General features: G+C 39.8%; 1 protein-coding gene across 1 annotated transcript in view; it reads right to left on the bottom strand.

The window, feature by feature from the left end:
• The window catches only part of LOC124798492 (minor histocompatibility antigen H13), a 39,475-nt gene that overhangs the window by 6,672 nt on the left and 7,005 nt on the right, over nt 1-25,798 (bottom strand). Inside the window, exons 2-4 of the mRNA XM_047261929.1 lie at nt 10,635-10,733; nt 10,444-10,526; nt 339-513 (exon numbers count right to left, since the gene is read on the bottom strand). Of these exons, the coding sequence (XP_047117885.1) occupies nt 339-513; nt 10,444-10,526; nt 10,635-10,733 (357 nt within the window). The remainder of the gene's footprint in view (nt 1-338; nt 514-10,443; nt 10,527-10,634; nt 10,734-25,798) is intronic.

Raw genomic sequence — 25,798 nt, 5'->3', positions numbered from 1 at the left:
TAGCAACTTTCCTTTTCATAATATTGATAGTATTTACTCAGTCTTTCATGGAGCCTGTCTTTATCTCCTGATGCACTTCTTCAATTACTATGATAAATTGGAAACTAACATGCTACCTTTCTTAGATTAATTTTTAATTAAAATCTTAAGTATTTGGTTCACAATTTTGAACTGGTTCAAATGATGCACATATACAACTATTCTCATGCAGTCATTGCCTCATTGCTCAAATATGAGAGTTCTGTCATTGGGGGACAGATACTGATTTTGTGTTCAATGATTTCCACTCAATGCTGCACTACTATTTTGTTAGCAACTATTTGTAACTGCGGACTAACCTTTTTGATAAGATACCATGCTCCAATTATCGAACAGAATATTAGGCAAACAACATCATGCGAGGAAAACTGGTAGTTTATTATATCTTCAGAAGCCTCAGGTCCACCACGAGTAAAATGAAGATGGAATGGAATATTAGGTATTGCTGCAGGCACCAGAGAGCTGATCACAGGACTGTAAAATAATCAAAAACATTTAGTATGGTGTAAACAAATGACACAATTTACACACAAAATCAAAACATTCAATATAACAATGACGCAGACATCAATTTCATAATGGTCTGTATTCAGCACCGAAGTATTCTATATGATACAAAAGGAAAAATCATCTTTAATGTAATGCACATGGCTTCCAGTCTGTTATGAATACCTTAAACAAATTACATCAACTATATTTTTCAATAAGAAAAGTGCAGATACACAGACAGAACCAGTTCTTTCTTATGTTAGCAAATAAAATTCTGTTTCTGCAGTGACTCTGGTAGGTTCCTCCACTTTAACAATATGCCTTGAGAAAACAAATCTCGATTTCACTTCTATCTGATTAACAGGTATTTTTGATGTTCTCAAGCTTCCTCTTGGATACAGTCTTATAAAGTTCTCCTGTAAATGAGTTTTTGCCTTTATAGCACTTAATCTATAGTAATATATGAAAATGTGGCAGTACACATATCCCGTACTGACTGAACTGAAAATTGGCATGATTATGCCTGGTATACTTGGTTCAAAAAACGGCCTATAGCGGTTTTGAAAATTTCGTTAATTCAACAGTTCAAAATGACTCATTTATATGATGTCATCGTAAACTTTGAACTCATTCAATCAAATTTTTTATAACATATTTAGGAGTACAACTAGCTCTTGACTATTTTATTGTAACTTATATCATTAAGTATCAAACCGAAGAACAATATAATGTAATTGTATAGATAAAAAAAAACATTTGCCAACCAAGTGGCAGCAGAAAACACACACACACACACACACACACACACACACACACACACACACACACACAAAAATAAGGTTACACTTATGCAAGCTTTCAGAGTCAGTGGCTCCTCCTTCCAGCAGAAGGGCTGAAGGGGAAGGAAGAGGGGTGAAGGAAATGGACTGGAATGGTTTAGGAAAAGGAGTAGATTTCGGAATAGTCACCCAGAACCGCAGGTCAGGGGAGACTTACTGGACGGGATGAGAAGGAAAGACGGGATCTTTTTCAGGTACAATATTCTGCAGCTTTTAAAAAATAAAGTTGGCTACCAATTAGATATTTTGCAGTTTACTTAACATTATACACCACATTTACTACAATGAAGATCATCTCACTTTTTCTAAAACATTTAATAGCTTAAATGTATTTTTAGTAAGGGAGGGGATCGAGAGAGTGAGTGAACTATGTTTTTCATGTGGAGGTATTATAGCTGCCATTTTCAGGGCTACCCCAGCTGAAACACTGTAGTGGGACAACATCTACACAGCTATTTACACTACAACTGTTCCTTTTCCTTAAAATCACCACAGAATGTGGCGTGATATTTAAAACTTCAAAATTTAGCTTTTATTGTTATTGATTTATTTGTTCTTTGCATCAAAGCATATTTTGTTTTATAAATAATTTTATACACAACAGTTTCAATTAGTAAACAGTGGAGTTATTGAGATTTTTAACTCATACAGCAAGCTGATTAGTAACATTGCCGGTAAGTGACAATGACACCCAATGGACAGAAAGGTACTCTTTCTCAAGGATCTAAAAGAGCCAAGGGCATGGACCTTTTTGCATAAAAATCAATTTCAACAGCAATGTAGCTTGACAAAGAGACCCACCTACTATCATTTTGCGGAAACAGTGAAGGATCATCTGTTACAATACAGCATCGCACCTGTCCTCAGTATATAAAACATGTACAGTTGCCCCTTAGTTTAATGTAATAATGAGGCAGCTAGCCATTAAGCAAAACATAAATCACTTGCCAGTAGCTCGATGAGAAAGGTTCTAAGGCACTACCTCATTTGCACAGACATGCAAGACAGTGGGATCATTTTGTATCAACGTCCTTTAATTACCAAAGCTAAGTGATTAGTTTTTAGCACTAGTACATCACTTATTAAAGAAAATATAGGTACAGGTCAATGTTGCTGGCTACTACAGACTAATTAATGCAAAGAAGAATAAAAGAACAGTAATGGTTTTGATCATTTAGCAGGCAAACCACATAGCCCACAATAAACTTTATATTACCTTAATATATGAAAACATACTCAGAAGCAAAAATGACTTAACAGAATATATTTACACAGACAGATGGAATATCACAGATAATAAATCTGAAATTGGGAACATTTTGAGAGTTTGCTTAGGATTTTCATTACTTGAATCATAACACCGTAACGCAAAAGTTAACATATTACAGAATAGCATAGCAGTTTAATGTTTGATTCAGTGTCCTCTGTTGTTTCCGATACATATAAATGATCATGATCTTGCACTTGCAATTTCTGAAGATGCAACTTTTTACTTTTTGTAAGAGAGACAAGTAAATGAATAAAAAATAGTACTGGTACCCTTACTGACAAGGCAGTTAACGAAATACTCACAAATTTCTCAACAGATAGTTCAAAGCAAATGGATTGTGGCTGAACCTGGACAAGACTTAGTACATGTAGTTCAGTGCTCCTCACAGAACACCACACTGTTTCTCAAACAACTAAATACAAGATGTGAAAATTTACTTTCTTGGGAACATAGATAGAACATAACCTCAACTGGACACGACACAACCCAGAATTAATTAGGCACATTGGTTCAATAATGTTAGCAGTATGCATGATTATTACCGCGGATCCTCACATCACTCAGAAGAAACAGCTACAAAGGAGCACATCCTGCGTTGCCCAATACCACCTCAGACTAGAACAACTGAACCAAGTCCTTTGTCAGGGCTTTCATTATCTATCACCATGTCCTAAAATGAAGGACATACTAATTTAGATCCTTGCCAGCCCTCCAAAGTGGTGTTCTGTCAGCAACCCAACATCCACAACATCCTAGTCCATCCCTATGCCAATCTCAATCCCAGTCCCTTGCTGCAAGACCTGTCAAAGCTATCCATCCAGAAAGTGATTACTCACCAAAATACAGATTTAACTATACATTTATACTTGGAAATTATGTTACGTAAATTCTGATTTTAAATATTTCTGGAAAACAGAGATGAAAGAGAAGGTTTTGGGTGGAATATTGTCACCCTCATGCCTATATTAGTTGATATTTCAATAAATGAATAACTATTATTTATCTTTACCACCGTACCTTCTTTAAATTACATTTTCTTTTACTATCCTACCTGAAACATCCAAATAATGCAACATCAATAGAAGGTTATAAAGCAATGGAAAGTCCAGGCTGGAATATCAACAATACTGTGGAAAGGAGGGATTGCTAGTCACTGTAAAGAAGGCAAGTTGAACTGCTGACAGGCAGATATGAGCTTTCGGACCACACACACACACACACACACACACACACACACACACACACACACAGACACACAAGAAAGCACACCTCATACACACTTGACTGCTATCTCTGGCCAGAATGCAACTGTGTTGCATCTAATGGAAGCAGCAATCCAGAGTGGGGCAGGGAGGGGGAAAATAGCAGGGTACAAGTGGGGAGAGAGAAGTTAGCACTGTCTGGTGGAGCATGCAGGGACTACATTGTAGCAGGACAAGACTGCCCCAGGTGCAGTGTGAGGAGGATGTAGGAGAAGGAGAAGAGAATGGGAGGGGGGGGGGGGGGGGGGAGATGGGGAGTGGGAAAGGAGAGGAGCAGCTGTCCATCAGGATGGATGGCCACTGTCAAACTGTGGCCAAGAGCCAAGTGGACCACCCTGTAGCACAGCATGAAGCTGGAAATAATAAGCTTGATTTCAATGACTGCTTCACAACCTGGGCCATCTGGATCCCACCATCCACCACAAGCTTATTCTGAACTGTGCAGATGGGGATTATCTTTACAGCAGTCTCAGCTCCTGAGAACATCCCTGCCTCCACCTATGGTACCATACTGCTCCCCACCCCCCCACCCAACAGTTTCTGCCCTCTCTATCCTATCACCTCTTTCCAATTCTTGTCACATCACCCTCATCATGCACCGCTCTGTGGCAATGCAATCATCAGTCCTTTTCCCTTCTCTGCTCCTCTCCTTTATCCATTCCCTATTCCCATCACCCTCCCTCCCTCCCTCCTTACCACTGGAGCCTGCTGCACCTGGCAATCCTGTCTTACCTTGAACTAGTCCCTGCACACTCTGCCATACAACACTGTCATCCTTCCCCCCAACCATACACTTTTACTTTTCCTCATTTCGCACCCACTCTGGGTTGCTGCTTCCGTTCAACACGACACAGCTACATTCTAGCCATAGTGGCAGGAGATAACGGTCATGCGTGCATGAAGTGTGCTTGCTCGTGTGAACATGTGTGTCTTTTTTTCCCTTTCTGAATAAGGCTTTGGCTGAAAGCTCATGCATAATAGTCTATTCAGGGTGCCTGTCTGAACGTGTTGTCTATACGGCGAATAATAATACATCCTTCGATAAAATAAACTATAGAAAGTTAATAGTAGTAATAAAGTGGAAACAATATGCATTCTCCACAAAAATATTTTTAAATACAAATCCAGTAGTATGAGGTGTGGATATCACATCAAGTAGGGGAAGAAGAGCAGGGATGAAAAGTACTAGAATTGGATTACGTTGCATGAAGTTTTAGCATCCAAGCGATATCATTTATGGTCCATAGCAGCACAAATGGATAATTTTTTAAAAGACTTCTATAAATAGATAATACATGTTTTGGTCGCACTTAGTGGAATGTAGAGGAGTACTTACAAGGCAAAGAAAGAAAACCAAGCAATTGGGTACAGATTCACAATAAATTAGTGGTAAGTAACACTAGAGTAGGAAGGATAGAAGAGAGGTATATGATTATAAACAGGATGCTGTACCCTTTATATAAGTGCACAGCACCCTCTTTATAATAATCTCTGTCTTCCATTATATGGTATAATGAACAAGGTACGTTTATCGAGAAAGGACCTTTACCTTGAGTGAGAAAAGGAAGAAAATACATAGGGACATCACCACTTTGTGAAAGGTTATGTGATCTACAAAAAGTCCTTTGGGGGAAGGTGGTTCTACAGAAGTAGAATACTAAAATTTTGAGACTCACTTCAATGTTACAAATAATATGAGGCTTGTACCAAAAGTAAAGTTCCCATATTTTTTACAAATAGAAGACATTGTTTATTGTTATTAATTTCTACATCATTTGAAAGCTTACATTTCTGTCTGTTTTTCAACATTGTCTCCATTTTTTTCGACACTCTTTTGAAAACGGTGCTCCAGCTCTTGTATTCCTAAGTCGAAGAAGTCTCCCGCCAACCCATTGATGAAGTGTGCGACTTCTGCCTGGACTTCATTGTTGCTCTTGATGCATTTGCCACCTAAGTGTTCCTTCAGCTTGGGGAAGAGGTGACAATCGCTGGGTGCTAAGTCTAGGATGTACAGGAGACAGGGCATAACAGTCCACCCAAATTTCTTCTAAAGCTCCTGTGTTTGACGAGCAACATGGGGGTCGAGAGTTGTCGTAAAGAAGCACTACTCCCTTCAGTCATCCTCTCCAGTGATTCTGGATTGCTCGCCCGAGCTTGGCCAATGTTTCACAATATCTGTCTGAGTTTATTGTCATCCCAGTTGCATGAAATCTATGAGGAATACCCCCTTCCCATCCCAAAACACAGTCGCCACAACCTTTCCTGCCGACTGAGTTTCTTTGATTTCTTTGGTAGCCGTGAACCAGAGTGACGTCATTTACGAGATTGTTGTTTTGTTTTGGCGGTGTAATGAAACACCCATGTTTCAACTCCCGTGACGATAAGAGTCCAACAACTTTTCCTTGTTGCCTCCCCCCTCATATTGTGGAAGAAACTTGTGAGCACAGTCAAGGCGTTGCTCCTTATGTCCGTCATTCAGCATCCGGGGGACCCAGCGAGCACACATCTTGCAATAACCCAATGTTTCTGTTAACGTTCTTACAATTGTGCCATGGGCAGCTTCAGCAATGCGTTCAGCAAGTTCATGAACAGTGACCCTTCAATCTTTGAGCAGCTCACTGTTGATCATCTAGACAATCGCATCCGAAACCAGCGGTCTTCCACTCCGTTCTTCGTACTGAACTTCCGTGCCACTCTCAGCAAAATCCCTGCACCATTTGCGGAGGACATGCACTCTTCACCGTAAACCTCAATCAGTTGCCGCTGAATCTCTAAGGGCAGTAACTTCCTTGAGTGGAGAAACTGGATTACTGCTCGAACCTCACATTGGCGAGAGTGGCGATCAACACTTCTGTCTCTGAAGGCTGCCAATCCAACACTGAGCGACGTAGCAAATCATAGACGGGCAGGCTTGAGAGTCGGGGAACCACTGTGCATGGCACTGTTGTCGGTTTTAGCCTCGTACCTTCCCTCGAGGCTGTAGCTCATTGGGAACCTTACTTTTAGTACAACCCTCGTAGGAACACATCCGAGTTGTAGTGGCCTAATATATTAGATTAGAAATTAATTAACAATGAGATGAATGTGTGAGCTCTATATGCTGTTCTTAAGGAAGACTGTAATTATGAAGGAATATATCAGGTGAATAGATGTTCCAAAAATGTAACTGCTCTTGGTTGTTAGCAGTGACTACAATGTCATAAAATATGTGCTGTTGTAAAGAATGAAAAGACTACTGACAAATATGATGAAATAATCTTTGCATACAACCAATAAATCATTGTGGGTGCATATTTTGCAAGTATATCTTATTATATTTTGTAAAGGTTTTGTATAAATCCAATTTATTAGCTGAAAATATCTGATGAAGATTGGTATGCCTTCCTAATGTGTTGTTGTAACAAAGATATCAATGTGACTTTAACACGTATAGTCAGGCTTATATGAAATACCTGGAGAAATGAAGAATGGACTACGGGTGAAGATGAATAGAAGCAATACACAGGCAGCTTCCGGATGAAATGGGTAACTTATTTAATATTATGAGCTTGCTCTTTCTTGATTTGCACTGATAAGAAAAACTATATTTGCTAATCCTTATTTAATTGAATAAAATGAGAATAGCCATCTTTGTGGTTAGCTATGTGCATATAGATGAACTGAAGTAGCATGACAATGATCTAAGGTCAAGATTTGAATTTTTTGGGGTGCCATACTTAGAGAGTTTAAAGTGGGATTACATACGTTGCCAATGTGTAGAACTGCAAGTCAATGCAATTGAAGGTTCACAATGAATAGGGAATTAGTTTCCTATTTCTAATCTTACAAAAAGAAATTTTTAAAATTATTTACCACTATTATTGGTTTATATTCACTGATTGTGGTGACATTCATCTATGGGTGGTGTAATATGTCACTTTGGTCATCACCCAATGTCTGGCTAACCAAATAATGATGGTTGTGACACAAAGTAGTTTTATTAGTTAAATAATTTAGGATCAAAAGCAGTTTGAAAGTTTTTGTTATTGTTTGTGTATGTACACGGGTAAATGGATGGACCCCACGCAGCTTCTAGGTGGAACAGCGGTTACTGCTTTACCACGACTTGCGGTACCTGCTGGTCATTCAGTTATTCTGTGCTGTGTTGTTTTGCCTTAGAGATAAACACACACCATGGAAAAGAGTGTGCTGTGACAATACTGATGATGTCATCAAGAACAAAAGAATAATCTCATTGTCTGTTAAATATGTATTCATACAGCTTTTTTAACTCTAGTTGTCAGTTTGTCATTTCAAACTGAGAGTCCCTATAAAGAGGAATTAATATGAATAGTAACTGTATTTGAGAGTATGAATATACATCATGTTAATTTGAAAGTGTCATTTATTTTTGAAACTGGTTATTTTGCTGCACTCCTTGCTTCCAGCAACTACTGCAGAATTTGATAAAACCAAGCCCCAGCTTCTCAGGATGGTGAAACAAAGTGAGGGAATTAATATCCTGAAGTTACAGCCCATGAACAAACTTTTCATCGACGAACCAACAAGAACACCGCATTCAGTCAACCTGATAGAATTTTTCAATATATCAGTTTGAAGATTTAGTTTTACATTTGTCACTTGTAATTGCCTTTAAGGCATCATTAGTGGTATCCATCTTTACATTTAAATTAGTAAACAACTGTTCCTTATTTTTGAAGAACTTTTTGATTTTGGCTAAAAATTAATGCACATTTTTTCCTCTATTGTTTTCATGGGAAGCTCACTGATGTTTAAAAGAGCAAGATCTCTGACACGCAGAACTACATGATAATGTGCCTAGAATAGAAATTGCTCATCCCAAAACAGTGGTATGAGCCACGCATGCAAAACTGTGCATCTTAAAATGTGAGACTTTTGAACGATTACCTGTTCAGGTCTCTCAGAGGAACTTTGCTAATGCACAGATACCAAATATCAATAGAATACGCCCAAAAATACATATACATTATTTCAATGTTAGGACTTATTGCAGTACTTACTCCCCTATGCTTAAAATAATTGCACTATCTGGAGGGGGAAAAAAAAAATCTACTGATCTGATAGTGTTGCACAGCTATTCAGATTTAGTGCTGGCATGGGATGTCATTAAAGTGATCAAAGCACAGTGGAACAGAACAATAAGCATATCTGACTAAAGCCACTTTTTGATATCAATATAATGGAAGGAAACATTCCACGTGGGAAAAATTATATATAAATACAAAGATGAGGTGACTTACCGAACAAAAACGCTGGCAGGTCGATAGACACACAAACAAACACAAACATACACACAAAATTCAAGCTTTCGCAACAAATTGTTGCCTCATCAGGAAAGAGGGAAGGAGAGGGGAAGACGAAAGGAAGTGGGTTTTAAAGGAGAGGGTAAGGAGTCATTCCAATCCCGGGAGCGGAAAGACTTACCTTAGGGGGAAAAAAGGACAGGTATACACTCGCACACACGCACATATCCATCCACACATACAGACACAAGCAGACATATATAAAGCCACTTTTTCACGTTCAACATCACCTTTGCACTCAAACACTCCAGTATCAAACGTCACACTAATTACCTTTTCAAATGGTGATGTTAGTATATTAATTTCATATTCTGCCTTTTGCCAAGCATGTAGTAACACAGGCCTATACTTCAGTTCAGGAAGCTGACTGTATAGCACAGAGTGCTTGTGTTTTTTCACATTGTAGTTATCATTTAGGACTTATATTACCTAAAGAAGTATACATCATAGGTTGGCAATAATTTTTTGCCTTAAGTGTGTTTTGGGTACTATTTAATACAGCTTCTTTTGTTGAAGATGTGTTGAGTATTGCAAGCAGCAGGAAAGAAATTAATCTGTAAGTGTTGGGTGTTGGCACAAGGAAATGCTGCTAGTGTGAAATTAGAAGTTATGATACTGTGCTTCTACCAGCAATAGTAGAAACACAACTGGAGAAGTGTTGAAGTATCAAGAACAAGATTCCGTGAAATACTTCCTTTGTAATAACACCAATTTCATTTGTAGGCCCTTTGATTTTTATCTTTGGCATTTTCTGCTGCAGACCTAGGATTTTACCATAGCCCAGATGGTATGTTTTACAGTCACTGTAGCATTTTTGACAGCATTGTGTTGATTTTAAAAAGTTCTTACATATATACATTTAAAAACAAAGATGATGTGACTTACCATACGAAAGCGCTGGCAGGTCGATAGAAACACAAACAGACACATACATACACACACACAGAATTCTAGCTTTCGGAACCAATGGTTGCTTCGTCAGGAAATTCCCACGTGGAATGTTTCCCTATTTTATATGTATATATATATAGTTTTGCAAAGGTTTCCTGTGGTCTGGTGCTGAAATCTATCCAGTTAAGAGCCAACATATGAACATGATTACAGTGATAATAAACACATTGGTAGGGTCCTATATTTAACTTCTGTTGCACTCAAAAACATTAGCAAGCAAACATACTGCCTACTTTACAAGATACCTAACAATAACAATAATGTATTACCTCAAAAGATGGCACAAAGCTAGGACACCAAGGAAGAAGAAGTAACCCGTCAACAACAGGTTAATGTATTCTTTAGAGAAGATCTGAAACAAAGTTCACCTTCATCTGACATATCAGAAAAATGTATCCATCAAAACTGTACTTCTAGTAGACAAGACATAATTTTTCTGTACCATTCCTAGTAAACTAACCTGGAAGAAGATGTACAAACCAAAGAGAGCAACACTTGCTATAAGAGGAAACATCGCAGCATCTTTGTGTGACATAGTCTCAGGTTTCTCTCCAGACTCCTGAAAAATTTAATTACATATTCATCTGGTCCTTGCTACAAGTGTTAATACAATTTTATATAAAAATAAAAATTTCAGTGTCACTAACTGAATCCACTTTAGCAAACGACATTCAAACAGAAGAGCTGAGCGTTTCTTCCATGCACATTTCATGAAGCAAACTGCACTTGCTAAATTTTTTAACACTTTGAATGATACTACCCCAAAAAGAGTTACATGAGAAGAAAATGGCAGATATGGTTAAAAGCATTATTAGGTACACTACTTGGCACTCACTTATGAAAAAGACAATGAAAACATGAACAACTTATTGGCTTGAAATGCCCAGCAGAATTAAATTTAGCAATGAGCACATCAACAGAAAGTTTAGATACCAACCCAGATTAGACTAAAAATGGTAAAAAGGATTCTGAAGTCTTATCACTGATCATCTGCCATAGCATGAAAAAAATCTAGAAAAATTTGTCAATACTTCCTACTTGCACACACACATTTATCTGTAACAGCCCAATACAATAAACAGAATAGAATGATGATTAATATTTAATATTCCTATGGTATATGTATCAACAGAAATTAAACAGTCGATTTGTTAGAGATAGGTAGGAGATTAAGCTAATCACGGCCTTGGTTAAAGGCATTGTGCCAGTGTGTGATTGAATGGAAATAACAGAAAAAACATGAAATATCTTGACAGGAATTTGACTCTTATCTACAATACACATAACCTACACCAAATATTGACCAACTTCCCAGTGTTTAACAGGAAAATATACCAACAGACACTAATGTATTTCACATTCTTTTATAACAAATCTGCTTAATATCAACTGAGTCAGAAAATCCTCTGCCTCTTTTTACTGCAACATTTTGTCTCATATAGGGGAAAAGGAAGATTTTGGTTTAACACCCCACTGGTGATGAGGTCATTAGAAATTAAAAGCAAGCTAGTGCTGGCGAAGAAAATCAGCCTAGCCTTTAAGTGACTGAGGGAAACCACAGAAATCCTAAACCTGGACAGCTGAATAAGAATCTGAATTGCTCACCTCCCCAAATGAATCCAATTCCTTACCTTAGCACCACCTTGCCTGGTTTCACAATGGAAGGTCTCTAAACTTCTTGACTTTTCATAAAGGAACAGAGAAACTGTCAATAAATGCCACCACATCAAAATCCCATCTCCTTAAAATTCTGCTTAAGAGTATGTGAAATGTGTCTAACATCATTAAACAATTTGCAAACAAAGATAAAAATGGAACATCAATTCTGTTAATCAAGGGGGTTAACTAACATGCAGGGAAGGCATCAGAATGGGGCCTGCGGAGACTGTATTGGGGAATAGATGTCCCTTTTAAACATTGCCTCAAGATCAGGAGGAAAAAGTCACAAGACCAAAAAACTAACTGGAAGACTCCCTAGTGGGACAGGGTTGGGAAGAAATCTGTTCATACCAGACAGTATATAGGAAAGGAATCCTAAGTTAACAACAGCTCATTCTCCAGGTCTTTATTTGTAGCATTGTTAATTATGTTTCAGTTTGTTGCACTTAAAATCTTAAAACTTAATATCTGAAATAAACTTTTTAGCTTTTCTGTCAAAATGAAATAGTAATTTTGCTTTATAGTACATTTCGTATTTTTCTTTATGTAAGATGGGCAGGTTAAAAAAGGTGATAAAATAACAAAGCTGAGTTTAAAATATAAGCACCGGAAAGATGATTCATCATACTTTTCATAATAGTATTGATTTTCCACCATGAACTTTCCATTCTTTAAATTTAATATCTGCATGACTAAAATTCCATATTTTTTTCCACAGTGCATACGTTTACGATTTTGATGTCATCAGTATGATAGTTTGTATTGAGGGTGAGCAATAGAGCTTGTTTGGTTTCTGTTGAGAAATATCTATAAAATATGAACAGTCAGTCAATAACTGCTCAAGCAGAATTTAAAATCTTTCTGATACAGTAACACTACACATTTTCTTTTGCATAGAAAACATAGCAGTTCTGGTGGTGGTGGCGGGGAGGAGGGGGGGGGGGGGAAGAGAGAGAGAGAGAGAGAGAGAGAGAGAGAGAGAGAGAGAGAGAGAGAGAGAGAGAGAGAGAAAACAAGCAAACAAATCACAAAAATAATTTATATCAGACTTGAAGATAGAGTACTAATTCCAAAACATTAAAAACTGTGATAGTTACACAATTACAGTCAAAAGTCACAGATACAACCAACAGGCAATAATGTGGTTATGCTGGACAATGAACTAAGATGTCCAGTTAGAACAATCAACATGACATCTTGTACTCTATCAAGTTTGAGAAGTCACTAATAGCCAAGGTGTTTGTTTATTCCAACTGTGGGTTAAAGGGAAGAGTACAATGTACGCAATTTGTCGAGAAAATTTATGACAGTTGGATACATCCTAAAAATCACAGGACTTTTCTGCGACATTACAAAGACTTTTGGCTATGTAAACCATTCCCTACTGCCCCATAAATAAGATGGCTACAGAATTAGCAGCAGGGCTTTGAAATGATTTAATTTATAACTAACAGAGATAAAGTAAGGTGTGTCTGTAACATCAGGTACATGAAATTGTCTCTCAAGACTGGGGAGTCCCACAAGGTTTCACTGTAGGCTAAATCCTGTGTTTATTTTATATAAACAATTTACCTCTAATTACAACACCCAACTCAGTTTTATTTGCAGAGGGCACATTTGTACTCAATGAAACAAACCACAAAACATATTCACCACAGAGCCATCAATACCTTAAACAACTCAGAACACTGGTTTGATGTACATAGATTAAAAGTAAACATGACAATGATTCAGCTGGCACAGCTCAGTACTAAACAATGACAATCAGAAAAGTTCTGCATTATGTGTGAAATTCAGTGACTTTCGAAAGCAAGTGTGATCAATTTGCTGGGTATCTTTGTAAAAAACTTTGTGGTATTTTTAAACAGTCTACTGCACAAAAAATTAAACTATCTTGCATTCACAATAACAATACTGTCCTATGGACGGGACATTAACACTGCATTTGATGGGTTGGGGGAGGAAATAAACAGTAAAGTCTTAAAGTCCTAGGTCTGCAATAGTGAAAGTGAAAAAGGCTGTAAACTTTAAGAACACTAGTACAGGTGACAACAGCAAAAAAAGGTGATAGCCATGATTAGGTGTGTAGGTGAGTGGGTGCAATGGAGTGGTTCCCCATGGCCCAGCAATCAGCAGGTGGCGTCCTTCACACAACCACCCCACTCCTGATCGGCTACAGTCAAACTACTAAAAGTGGGAATAGAATTCACTCTCTCAGGAAGCATAAAACCCCATTCAACTGGTCTTTCATCAAGATCTAGTAAAGGATTCATTAAGGTCTTGCCTTCATTTGAGTGCCATGTGAAGGAGCACACCTAAAACAATAAAATCAGATGTGGCTCTAAATCAGGCTAACCACAGTTAAAAGTAATTAAAAAGAGGATGACTGACTGAGGAGGTAGGGTCTTGAGGTGCCCTGGGTCCAATATGATGGGATAACACACTAACCCAAGCAATCCCAGCCCCAGCCCCAACCCAAGAGCAGTTTAAGAAGTTAGCTCAGAGAATAAAAACCACTTTCTCAGAGGAAACTAAGAACCATTTCAATTGTCTGTACACTGTTCACCAACTTTGGAGGCCAATAATCCAGCAAACCATGCTCGGTGATGGGAGCCAGGAGAGTGCATTACCCAAGTAAGCGAACTACTGTTTGTAAGGCTCTGCAACCACAATGTGCTTGTGGCTCACTACATACAATAAAACTATTGGTTCATCTCATATGACCGACATGGAGATGACACAGGATGGTGAATTCCTTCTTGGAGGAACACTAGGAGCAGCGCCATGCAGCTGTAATACCACTGACAGCACGGAGATAATTACAGGGGGCAGTAGCCCATTAGATGATTTTCCATCTCTTAGCAGGTATTTCTGCACAAGCAACTGGGATCATCACAGCAAATTCTGGGTGAGTAATCACTTTTCTAGCCGAACAGCCAGCCAGTTTATTGCGCAGGATACCTTGACCTGGGATTCCGAGAAGGGAAACTCAGCAGTTAGTACAACTAAGGTCACAGAAGACTGGGTAGCAGATATCACATGGTGACAGGATAACAATGATCAATAGCCTGCGGACTCCTCATCGAGTCACTAAAATTAAAACACAGTCGACAGTCATCTCTTAAATAAAATGTATGGTGCCGTTAATGGTTATCAGCTGCACCATAAATACACTACATGTTCCCGGCAACAAACGTTATTCTTTGTGTGTGTGTGTGTGGGGGGGGGGGGGGGGGGGATGTAGAAGCACATCCTGTCATAATATAGTTTTACATTCGTCACTGTAAGTGACGATAGGTGCATTTAAATGATGGTAGGCGCATTACAACCCAGAAACTTGAAGGCGAATGTAAGGGGGTCAACCGCCCTGAATGGGGAGAAAGGGGTGGGCATGGAGGTGGGCGTGGGGGGGTTACAATCAGTGGATAACTAGGAAATTATTGTATGTGGCTGCTGCTTCAGCAAGGAGATTGTCCATGGGACTAGTCCAGAAGGTGCCAATAACCAGTCTTACTCCATGATGTACTCAGTCTAATAATTTCAGAGGCAAAGGTACAGGGGTACCACAGTCCACTCAAGACTAGACCAGGGCCCAGTAAACATAGTGTAGGGTAGCACGATCTGCACTCCAACAGTGTGGGTGAGGAAGCAAAGGGTGTTAAACTTTCACGTTCATGTAGTATTAAGTTGACAAATGTGAGGCAGCTACATCAGTTTTTACTAACGAGAATTCCCGAACATTAGGACCGTGTAACATGGTCCAATAAACTGTGGTATGATGAGAGAAGCGTATGATTAATTTTTCATGGGATAAAACTGGAAGCAATGAGAAAAGATCCAAGCAGATGCCCTCAAATGGCTCCTTGTGGTTGGCGTTTGACCAAGGCTACAGATTAGAAGCTACATCAAATGCAAAAGTTGACATGATACAGTGCAGGGGTAACCACTAGTCCAACTGATGTCATTAGCCAATTGATGGTGATGACAAGGAGTGGAAGCTTCAGCAAGGAGTCCTGAGGGACACCACTGTTTAAAATCTCATAGGGGAGATTAGCGACGTACTAACTCAAAACCAAAAGAATTCGAGGAGTAAAACCTGATAAAAACCAGTGGGGAGTCTCAAAAGCCCCAACTAAAGAGGTAAGTAAAATGTGATAGTGCCAAATGGGGTCATATGCCTTATATAGGCCAGAAAAGGGAGCAATATAGTGTTGGCACTTAGAAAAAACTTGACAGATTGCTGTTTCTAACATAACTTGAGAGCCGTGAGTCATACTTGTATACTTTAGTCGGTAGAGCACTTGCCCAAGAAAGGAATAGTCCCAGATTCAAGTCCCAGTCTGGCACACAGTTTTCATCTGTCAGGAAATTTCGAATCAGCACACACTCCACTGCAGAGAGTAAATCTGATTCTGGTAACCAGAGATCTCAGATGTGTGGAGTGTCCTTTCACGAAACCACAATCATATGGGAAAAAAAGGCCCTGCGATTTGAGAATTCAGAATAATGATCAGACTACCACTTTCAATTTCAAACAGTTTTCAGAGAACATTAATGACACTAACTGGTCGGCAGATGTCAACAGACATTTGAGTTTTTCCCTGGTTTAAGGATTGGGATGACAACACTATCCCTCTGCCACAAAGGGAAAACACCTTCCAGCAAATGCAGATGAAGAGTGTGAATAGATGAAGTCTGAGTTGCATTAAGATGCTGGATCACCCAATTATGAATTTAAGCAAGGCCCAGGGGGGTATATTGTGCGACACGTCGAGACCCTCAAACAGTTTCCAATCACTTAAAGGTTCCCTGTATAATTTGCAGCTATATGGGTTTAAGGTTAAGGGGATGTCTTCAACTTGTCTTTTATTCATTCAAAAGGTAGCCAGATAATAAGTGGATGCTGATGCTGTCACAAAGTGGGTCTGTTGATCAGCAAGAACTGATGGACTGGTAGAAACACCGCCATGAAGGAGGAGACCCAGAACAGTTGTTTTATCTTTGCCTGCCCTGTGGACTAGGGAGTTTGACCCAATGAACTACCACAGTTGGCTTGCACTTAGTATGAAGAGACATGTTCCCACGGAGGAGATGCACTACTCCCTGCATTCCATTGTAACACATTTCAATAGGTGGCAAACCTATCCACATCTACGTACATATTATGCAAGCCCCATACAATGCATAGTGGAGCATACCACATACCACTACTAGTCACTTCCTTTCCTGTTCCACTTGCAAATATGGCAAGGGGAAAAAGATTGTCTAAAAGCCTCTGTACGAACCCTAATTTCTTGCATCTGATGTTCGTGGTCCTTAAGCGAAATGTACATTGGCAATACTAGAGTCCTTCCACAGTTGGTCTCAAATGCCGGATCTCAAAATTTTCGCAATACTGCCTTGTGAATAAAGTGTTATCTTTCCTCATGAGATTCCCACTTGAACTGATGAAGCATATCCACAATACTTTAGTGCTAATCAAACCTACCGGTAACAAATCTAGCAGCACACCTCTGAATTGCTTCGATGTCCTCCTTTAATCCAATCCACATTAACTTAAATTTGTCTACATTAAGAGCAAACTGTCATTCATTACACCAGCTAGAAATTCTCTCCAAGTCATCTTGTATAACCTTACGGCCATTCAACAACGACAATGTCCCATACACCACTGCATCATTAGTAAACAGCCATAAATTGCTGCTCACCCTATCCGTCTGATTATTTACGTATATAGAGAGTAGGATAGGTACCATCACACTTCCCTGGGGCACTCCTGATGATACTCATGTCTCTGATGAACGTTTGCTATTAAGGACAACTTAAATGGATTCTATTACTTAAAAAGTCTCTGAGCTATTCACATATCTGGGACCCTAAACCATATACTCTGACCTTCGTCAACAGTCTTCAGTGGGGCACCACGTCAAACAGTTGCTGGAAATCTAGAAATATGGACTACATTCTGGCCTCCATCCAGGGTTTGTAGGACATCATATGAGAAAAAGGCAAGTGGCACCTTTGCATGGTGCCGCTTAAAAGCGGTGAGGACAATCTGTGAAAGATATCACTTCAGATTTTTCCACTCATTTCAACATTCTTAAGTAGCTATTACTATATTTTTGGCCTACCATGGTACCGACCCCCAGTGGAGCGGGCCTACAGAAAGACAGATAGTAGAAAAGGGGCTGGCAGTTCCCATGCCGTAAGTGATCAGATCAGAGATGTGTCTAACAACTTCATTGATACAATCTGATGGAGAGGGATGAGGGTGACAGCAGAGATATACAACAATCAGTGTGCCCTTCAGAGTCCAATGTGGCAATTGGTCTATCAGGTGGTGACAACAAAGTGATCACTCTCATTAAGATGATGATAAACTGAACACTGTAGCAAAACCATGAGACTGAGGGAACGAGATCATAAGATCGATAGCCAAAATGGTGCATTGGCAGCACAAAAGTGGGTAGGGGTACCATAACTGAGAAAAGACAGATCAATATTGGAAAGAAGTTTATCAGTCAGGCTGTGGTACTCTCCCACAGGACATTGTGCACACTGAAATCCCCTTGTAGGAGAAAAAGGGGACGGGGGTTGTTAGATTGAAGAAGAAAAAGCCATGTCATCTTCACCACTATTCCCAATCCAGCAATGTGGAGGCTCATTACCTGGGGAGCGATTAAGATTGATGTTCAAAATGAGGGTGCACCCAATTTTGCTGGAAGATGGAAATCTCTAAATCAGCAGTCAGTTGTGAAAGCAATCGCAACTGAAACATATCAAGGTAAGAGGTACTCTCCACAGGTTTGCTCATGGAAGAAAAATGGCCCCTACAGTTTCGTCCGTGACACTGCATAGGAAACATTAACATTTGGCAAATCTTGTTAATGCACTGCAATTTCATGAGGATGTTTAGTGCCCCTAACTCTCATATTATGGCGATTAAGCTTTCCAGTTAAATGGAAGGCTGTTTCATCACTGAGTAGCAGCTTGGATGCTATATGTTCATCCTCATGTGCTTCCTGCATTGTGACACAAAATTTAAGCTGCTGGCCATATATTTCAATTTTAATTGTTGCACGAGCTGCACATAGTACAATCTGACTTTTAACTGCCATCACCAAATCTTCCACACGATTTCTTCTGAATGTATGCTGTACGTCGTAACAGACAAACATCTTGCATATTCAACAGACAAAAACAATTTTCTTGCCTTGTAGCTATCTTGCCAATGCACAGCACTCTTTAACGCCACTTGGCACGCACAATGCAAAGTCCGAGTTTACGGTTCTATTTGTGTGTCAATCCTATTTGCACACGTAATACTTTGGAAAATATATGGAAAATATAGGGCTTTTAAAATGAATGAATCATTTACAGTTGTTCTGTCATTTAAGTTTCTACAACCCATTTTCACTGATGCCACTTGTAACCAGCTGTTAGTCACAAGAATTTCACTTCACAAGCATCTTTCGCCTTTACTGTCCAGGCTTCACTGCAATAGGACAGCACAAGTCTTCCCCAGCTGTTACGAAGGCATATTTGATGTGCTTCTTGGCTAGGAAAAGTTTCAATACATTATTAACAATTCCAATTGTTTGTTTGTACCTGCCAGCTAGGTCTACTTCTACAAAAAAGAACATTTTACCAACTAAATATGTGATTGTGTTCACTCTTTGTAGAATTTTATTTTTCAAACAGATTTTACTTTGTACTGGGTATTTTGTGCAGAAGACCATTGTGTGTGTGTGTGTGTGTGTGTGTGTGTGTGTGTGTGTGTGTGTGTGTGTTGTATTTCTCAGATATAATCTGGAAAGCGTGTAGAGAATGCTGCAGGTTAGCCTCCAAAGATGTATGAGAGCTAAATCATCTGCAAAAAGCGAAGCATCTAGTTTTGCGTTTCTGTTAGCTTGAATGAAAATGGGCAGCATTTGTCTCCACTCTCTGATGATTTTATTCATATTATTAATAAACAAAGAGTGGTGGAAGGTTGCATCCCAGTCATACTCCTGCAGGTACAGAACAGTCATATAAGTAATAGTGTGAGGAAGGCAAACCGAGAAGATGCAAAAAATTCACTTGGGAGGCTGCCTACACTAGATTTGTCTGTCCTCTGCTAGCAGAGGACATCAAGAAAGTTCAAAGAAGGGCAGCTCGGTTGGTACTATTGTGAAATAGGCGGGAGAGTGTCACAGATGCGATACGCAAGTGTGGATGGCAATCACTAAAACAAACGCGTTTTTCGATGCGACAAGATCTTTTAATGAAATTTCAATCTCCAACTTTCTCTTCTGAATAAAAAATATTTTGCTGATGCCTGCTTATGTAGGGAGACATGATCACCGTAGAAAAATAAGAGGAATCAGAGCTCACAGAGAGAGATTATAAGTGTACGTTTTTCCCCACTTGTTGTTTGAGAGTGAAACAGTACAGAAACCATGTGAAAGTAGTTCGATGAACCCTCTGAAGGGTATTAGTGAGAATTGCAGATTAGTCATGTAGATGTAGATGTCTTCTGTCCCACTCAGATAACTGGTCTTCTTTCTCAACACAGATTAAATTTATTCTGTAAAATTTTGCATATACTATCAATAGGTTGCTGAGGAATGTGATCTATCTACCAGAATCTGTAATAAAGACTGAATACTCTCTACAGTTTTTTGTCAGCAAAGTGGCCATCAAAGTTTTATCTTCCTTTCCATCAACCTGACTGTCACCTGTGGCCTGATAAACAGGAGTGATGGTTTGGGTTGCCATTTCCTTTTGTCGTCTGTGGCATCCTTAAAGCACAGCAGTATGTCAACAATATTCTAGTCCCACTTCAGCAATATAATGCCTGCCCACACACTGCGAGTTTCTACTGCTTGTCTTCATGCTCGTCAAGCCCTACCTTGGCCAGTAAGGTCACCAGATGTCCCCCCCCCCCCTTCCCCCCAAACACCCCCCCCCCCTCCCAAATTGAGAATGTCTGCACCATTATGGGCAGGGCCGTCCAACCACCTTGTTTTTGATGATCTAACGCACCAACTGGGCAGAATTTGGCACTATATTCCTCAGCAGCGCATCCAACAACTCAGGCAATCAATGCCAAGCCAAATAACTGCTTGCACAAGGATCAGAAATAGTCCAACATGTTATTGGCTTGCTCAATTTGCGGAGCTCTTTCTCTTTAATAATCACCCAATTTTTCTGAAATAGTAATCATTTGTCTGTCCGTACATGTACCAATTTCTTCCCCATTCAGACAATTCCTTAGTGGTGTTCACTGACTTAAGTCAGACTGGCCAGATGCCTATTCATTAATAAATAAAATCTCCTTATGTTTCAGAGGCAACATTTACAATAAATATTATTTTGTTACTTAAGCTGGTCAGCTAATTACTGATAGGTGCAGATTGGACAGGCATGGCTAAATGTTCTACTGTTAACCTGGTAATAGTCATTTTTCCGATCAATGCCAATGGCAAGACATTAACCGTGGGTGGTTAATTTGACTGTAACTCCAGTTTCAAAATATTAGCCTGCAAACGTCTTATCCATACTGGCTATATTACAAGGAACTCACAAATTACCTCAAAAGATTCAACTAAGTTAGAAGTTCACATATGTTCAAAATGCTTCATCATGCATGCTTGTCAAGCTTTTAGTTGCATGTGCGGCTGCCTTAAAGAGTACCCATTAGCAGATTCTGGGGCATCAATGGAGATGGCGAGTAAGAGCAAATATGGCAGCGCGAAAAAAAAAACCCGGATGGGAGCTCGATTTTGCAGTCCTGTCCTCTTGTCCCCTCCCTCCATCACCCCTCTATCAGTATCACAGGCAGCTCTACAGGTAATCAAAACAACAATACGCTACATCTTTTGTAACATGCAGAGGTTGACGTGTTGCCACAACGGTAAAGGGGTAAAAATAAATAAGAACTAATTTGGAGCATAACCAGTACTTTAAGCAAACCGAGGAGATGCAGAGGTAAAATGTAGGAGTTTGGTGAGGACAGCAGAAAGCATATACACGAGACCAACCTACACAGAGAATATGCTTCACCATCACTGAGGCACCATAATTATGTTAGGGATGATCTTCATGGCACAAGATATAGTTAGGAGTTAAATGAGTACAGGCGACCGGGAGTAAGCATAGGACAACTGACACTCTGGGAAGCATAGAGAGAAGATCACACTACAGCAATTTCGTAACCTACCCACAGCTTGTTAAAGGGAAGAGTCTATTCTCTGCTCCAGTAATGCCTGACCATCAGACACACTGAAATGTTCCTAGGTCATATCCTGGTGCCTCCACTGTTAGTGGTGCCTGCATAATAGCTTCAGGATCCAAAAAATGTGACTAAATATTCCATATTGTAATGATCTGAGAGTATGCCATGGATAGATGCGACTACCTGAGACTGAGGATAGCACTGGTGTAAGGCCTGTAAAGGGTACATAGGGTTGTTACATACAGAATACCATTTATGTGTCTGGCAAAATCAAACAATGGAAAATCTAGGATCGCAGCCAGAGACAATGGTCATAGTGGCGATTTTATAGTGTACACCCTGGGCTATGTCTACCAGTTCTGTCATTAAGACACTGCAAGCTACTGGTACAGGGTGTTGTTCCATGTCTCAGTATGCACGAACACATGCCTAGTCCAGCCATCTGCTTAGTCCTATCAGTGTGCATTATTTCCACCCCTTGGCATTATTTGAGTACCACCAAGAGCAATCTTTCAAAGATGAAGGAGGAAAAAGAAGCTATCGGCCCTTGAAACAGACAATCTAAACTGTGGCCGGGGACACACCAGTGAGGGGTTTGTGGGATCACTATTTTATGTGTGCAACCTAACAGTACACAAATTCTTACTAAGGATTTCCTAATTTGGAAGAACCCCCACGCTGGAAGTTATCAGCAGAGCTCAATCTGAAGATGCTGAAGACAATAAAACTCCGCTGTGAAGAAATGGTTCTACAGTTCTGTGTCTAGGTGGATTGTGGTGAGATGGTAAAAGCACATAACTCCTGCTGTAATGAGACAGGAAAGGGAACTACAATAGAGTGTCAATGATTAAGCATTTCAGGTGGATATTCAAAGTTAACATTTGACAGACACAACAGATTTAATGCTGTAGTAAATACAGGAATTGTGACCTTTGGTGCAAGAATAACGGGTGTCTACAATACAATTAACTGCAGCAAGACAGAATTGTAAACAATATTTCTTACTTAAGGATGCTATTCTCTTGGTAATGTAGAGTTCTGCACTATATACTAAGGAGATAATGCAAGGAAGTTTGGGATAAAAATCAGAATACACTAAAATCCTAGGCACACACCGAAGCTACAATATGGTGATGTCAGTTCGTGTTGTACATCTTATATAAATAAAAAATGTCAGCAATAAGGTACTGTCACTAGACGAAAGCCTGTTGAATTGCAGTCTCCGTTTGTATCAGATGTTAGTAAATCTCCCTTATAAGTCACTATGGAAGTTTGAAAAGACCCTTTGATTAGTGTAACCAACACAGTACTGCTTGGCAATCAATCTACTCTACAACAGCTTGCACAACATGTTCATTAGACTGCAGCTATTAGTTACTTGCACCCCCCCCCCCCCCCCACCCCATCTTGAGTAGGTGGCATTTGTGATTTTTGGGCCCCTTAGAAGTTATTATCTAATCCTGAGAGGGAAGGATGCTCTGTATTAAATTTTTAAACATGTTGCCTTGGCCTGCTTATTATTTGGATACGTTCTTCCCACCAACAGCGTCAGGTGCTACCTAACAGTGAATATGTTCAACTGTTTCCTCTTATTTATGCAAGGAAGCTGCAAGCATTATATATACAACCACTGGAGATGGACCATGTGATCATGATACATATTGATTGTCTAACGTAACTGAACAATGCAGGAAAAGATAGAATACTACTTACCATAAAGAAGATGCAGACACAATTAAAAGACACTTACCATCTTCAAAACAGCTAACACTGCACAAATAGACAAAATATTCAAAACAGAGTGCAGAATCATCAGAACGTGCATCAACAAATTATACCAGAAAGATGGACACTGGAGAGTAGCTACAAATGAAACAGTCAGTAAGGAAATAGAACTGGGAATGAGTACAATCAGGAAGAAATGCATTTCACTTTTCGGACATCTAATCAGAACACCAGAGAACAGGATCATCAGGAGAATAATAGAAAAACTAAGGAATAGTAAGTGCAACATTAAGTGGATTACAGAAATCAAGGAAGACATGGATGAGCTACAGATTACACTGGAAGACCTAAGAAACAAAACTGACAAAATCAGGAAACTCACAGACAAACAAACAGACTGCAAATGAGAATCAACAAACAGACAATAGGAATGGTGATTTCCGATGAAGAAAGAAGGATGAGATCTGAGAGAATGAAGAAGTACTGGGTTGACAGGAAACTGATAAATTCTTTGTATAAAGTTGGCTACAGTGGTCCCATTCATACACACAAGCAAGCACACCTCACATACACATGACCGCCAACTCTGGCAGCTCAGGCCCAAATGCAACTGTCATGTGGGATAGCAGCAGCAACCTGGAGGGGGCAGGGAAAGGGATGGAATAGCAGTTTATGGGGTGGGGGGATGCCCTGAAATGATGGACACCCTAGGCAAGAACATTCCCACCTCTCCTAAAATGGTGTTCCGTCACCCACCCAACCTCCACAACATCCTAGTCCATCCCTATGCCACTCTCAATCCCAACCCGAACCCCTTGCCTCAAGGAAGACCCAGGTGCAAGACCAACCCAATCCACCTATCCAGCACTTCCTGTTCCAGTCCTGTCATAGGTTTACCCCACTCCATTAGAGGATGAGCCACCTGTGAAAGCAGTCATGTCATGTACCAGCTCTGCTGCAACCACTGCGCAGCTTTTTATTTTGGTATGACTACCAACCAGCTGTCCATCGGAATGAACGGCCACTGTCAAACTGTTCACAAATATGCAGCTGAGCATAACATGCTTGAATTCAATGGCAGTTTCACCAATCAAGCCACTTCCCCCCCCACCCCCCCCCCCCCCCCCCCCCCCCCCCCCCCCCCCCCCCCCCCCCCCCCCCCTCCAGCAGCTTTTCTGAACTGGCATTATTGTTACAAAACATTCTCCACTCTCATAATTATCCTGGCCTCAACCTATGGCAACATACTGTCCTCACACCCTCTACCCAATAATTTCCACCCCCTCTGTCCTAGCATATCCTCCCATTTCTCATCACCTGCCTTCTTTGTTTGCTGCCCTCTGTCAACACAACCGCCTGTCTCTCTCTCCTTTTCACTCCCCTTCTTTTATTTTTTCCCCACTTCCTGACACTGTGCCTGTTTAGCAATCTACCTTTTCCTACATTGTTGGCATTCCTACATGTAGTTTCCAATGTTTAACATAATTAAAATTTGATATGAAATATTCATTGTTCCATTTAAAAATGGCTGCACACTGAAACTAAAATTTTGTACTTTATGAATAATTAAAATAGCCAAAGCTGAATATGTATTTAAAAACCCTCACTTGCGTGCTGATGTCTTTGGTTGTGGGCCAATTTGGGACATTAACCCATATCATAGTGCAGGGTGTGGTCTCTATGAAGTTATTTTCTCAAAGATTCATTGCACAATTTGACATGGTGAGTATTAAAGGAAAGATGGACACCTTCCTTCATTTATAAGTGTATGCAGCACTCTGTAATGAATGTCACCAGAAAACGTGCTGTGGAATGACGTACAGTGACAAACAAATTGGTATAAATGACAGCTGAGACAAGATAGTCAGCTGCCAGTAACCTAAGAAACTGTAGGGCATGGCCCATACTTAAAGGAAGAAACAAAAATTTCTGTGGTCAATATGTATCATGACCAACTTTACAATAAATAAAATGTTCCAGTTATTGTGCTACTGTTGAACGGATTTTACATTTAAACCAAATGT

Source organism: Schistocerca piceifrons, chromosome 5 (genome assembly GCF_021461385.2).
Source record: "Schistocerca piceifrons isolate TAMUIC-IGC-003096 chromosome 5, iqSchPice1.1, whole genome shotgun sequence".
In the NCBI taxonomy this organism is placed as follows: Eukaryota; Metazoa; Arthropoda; class Insecta; order Orthoptera; family Acrididae; genus Schistocerca; species Schistocerca piceifrons.
Note: the sequence above shows the minus strand (reverse complement) of the source record. Positions and strands in the feature narration are given on the sequence as shown.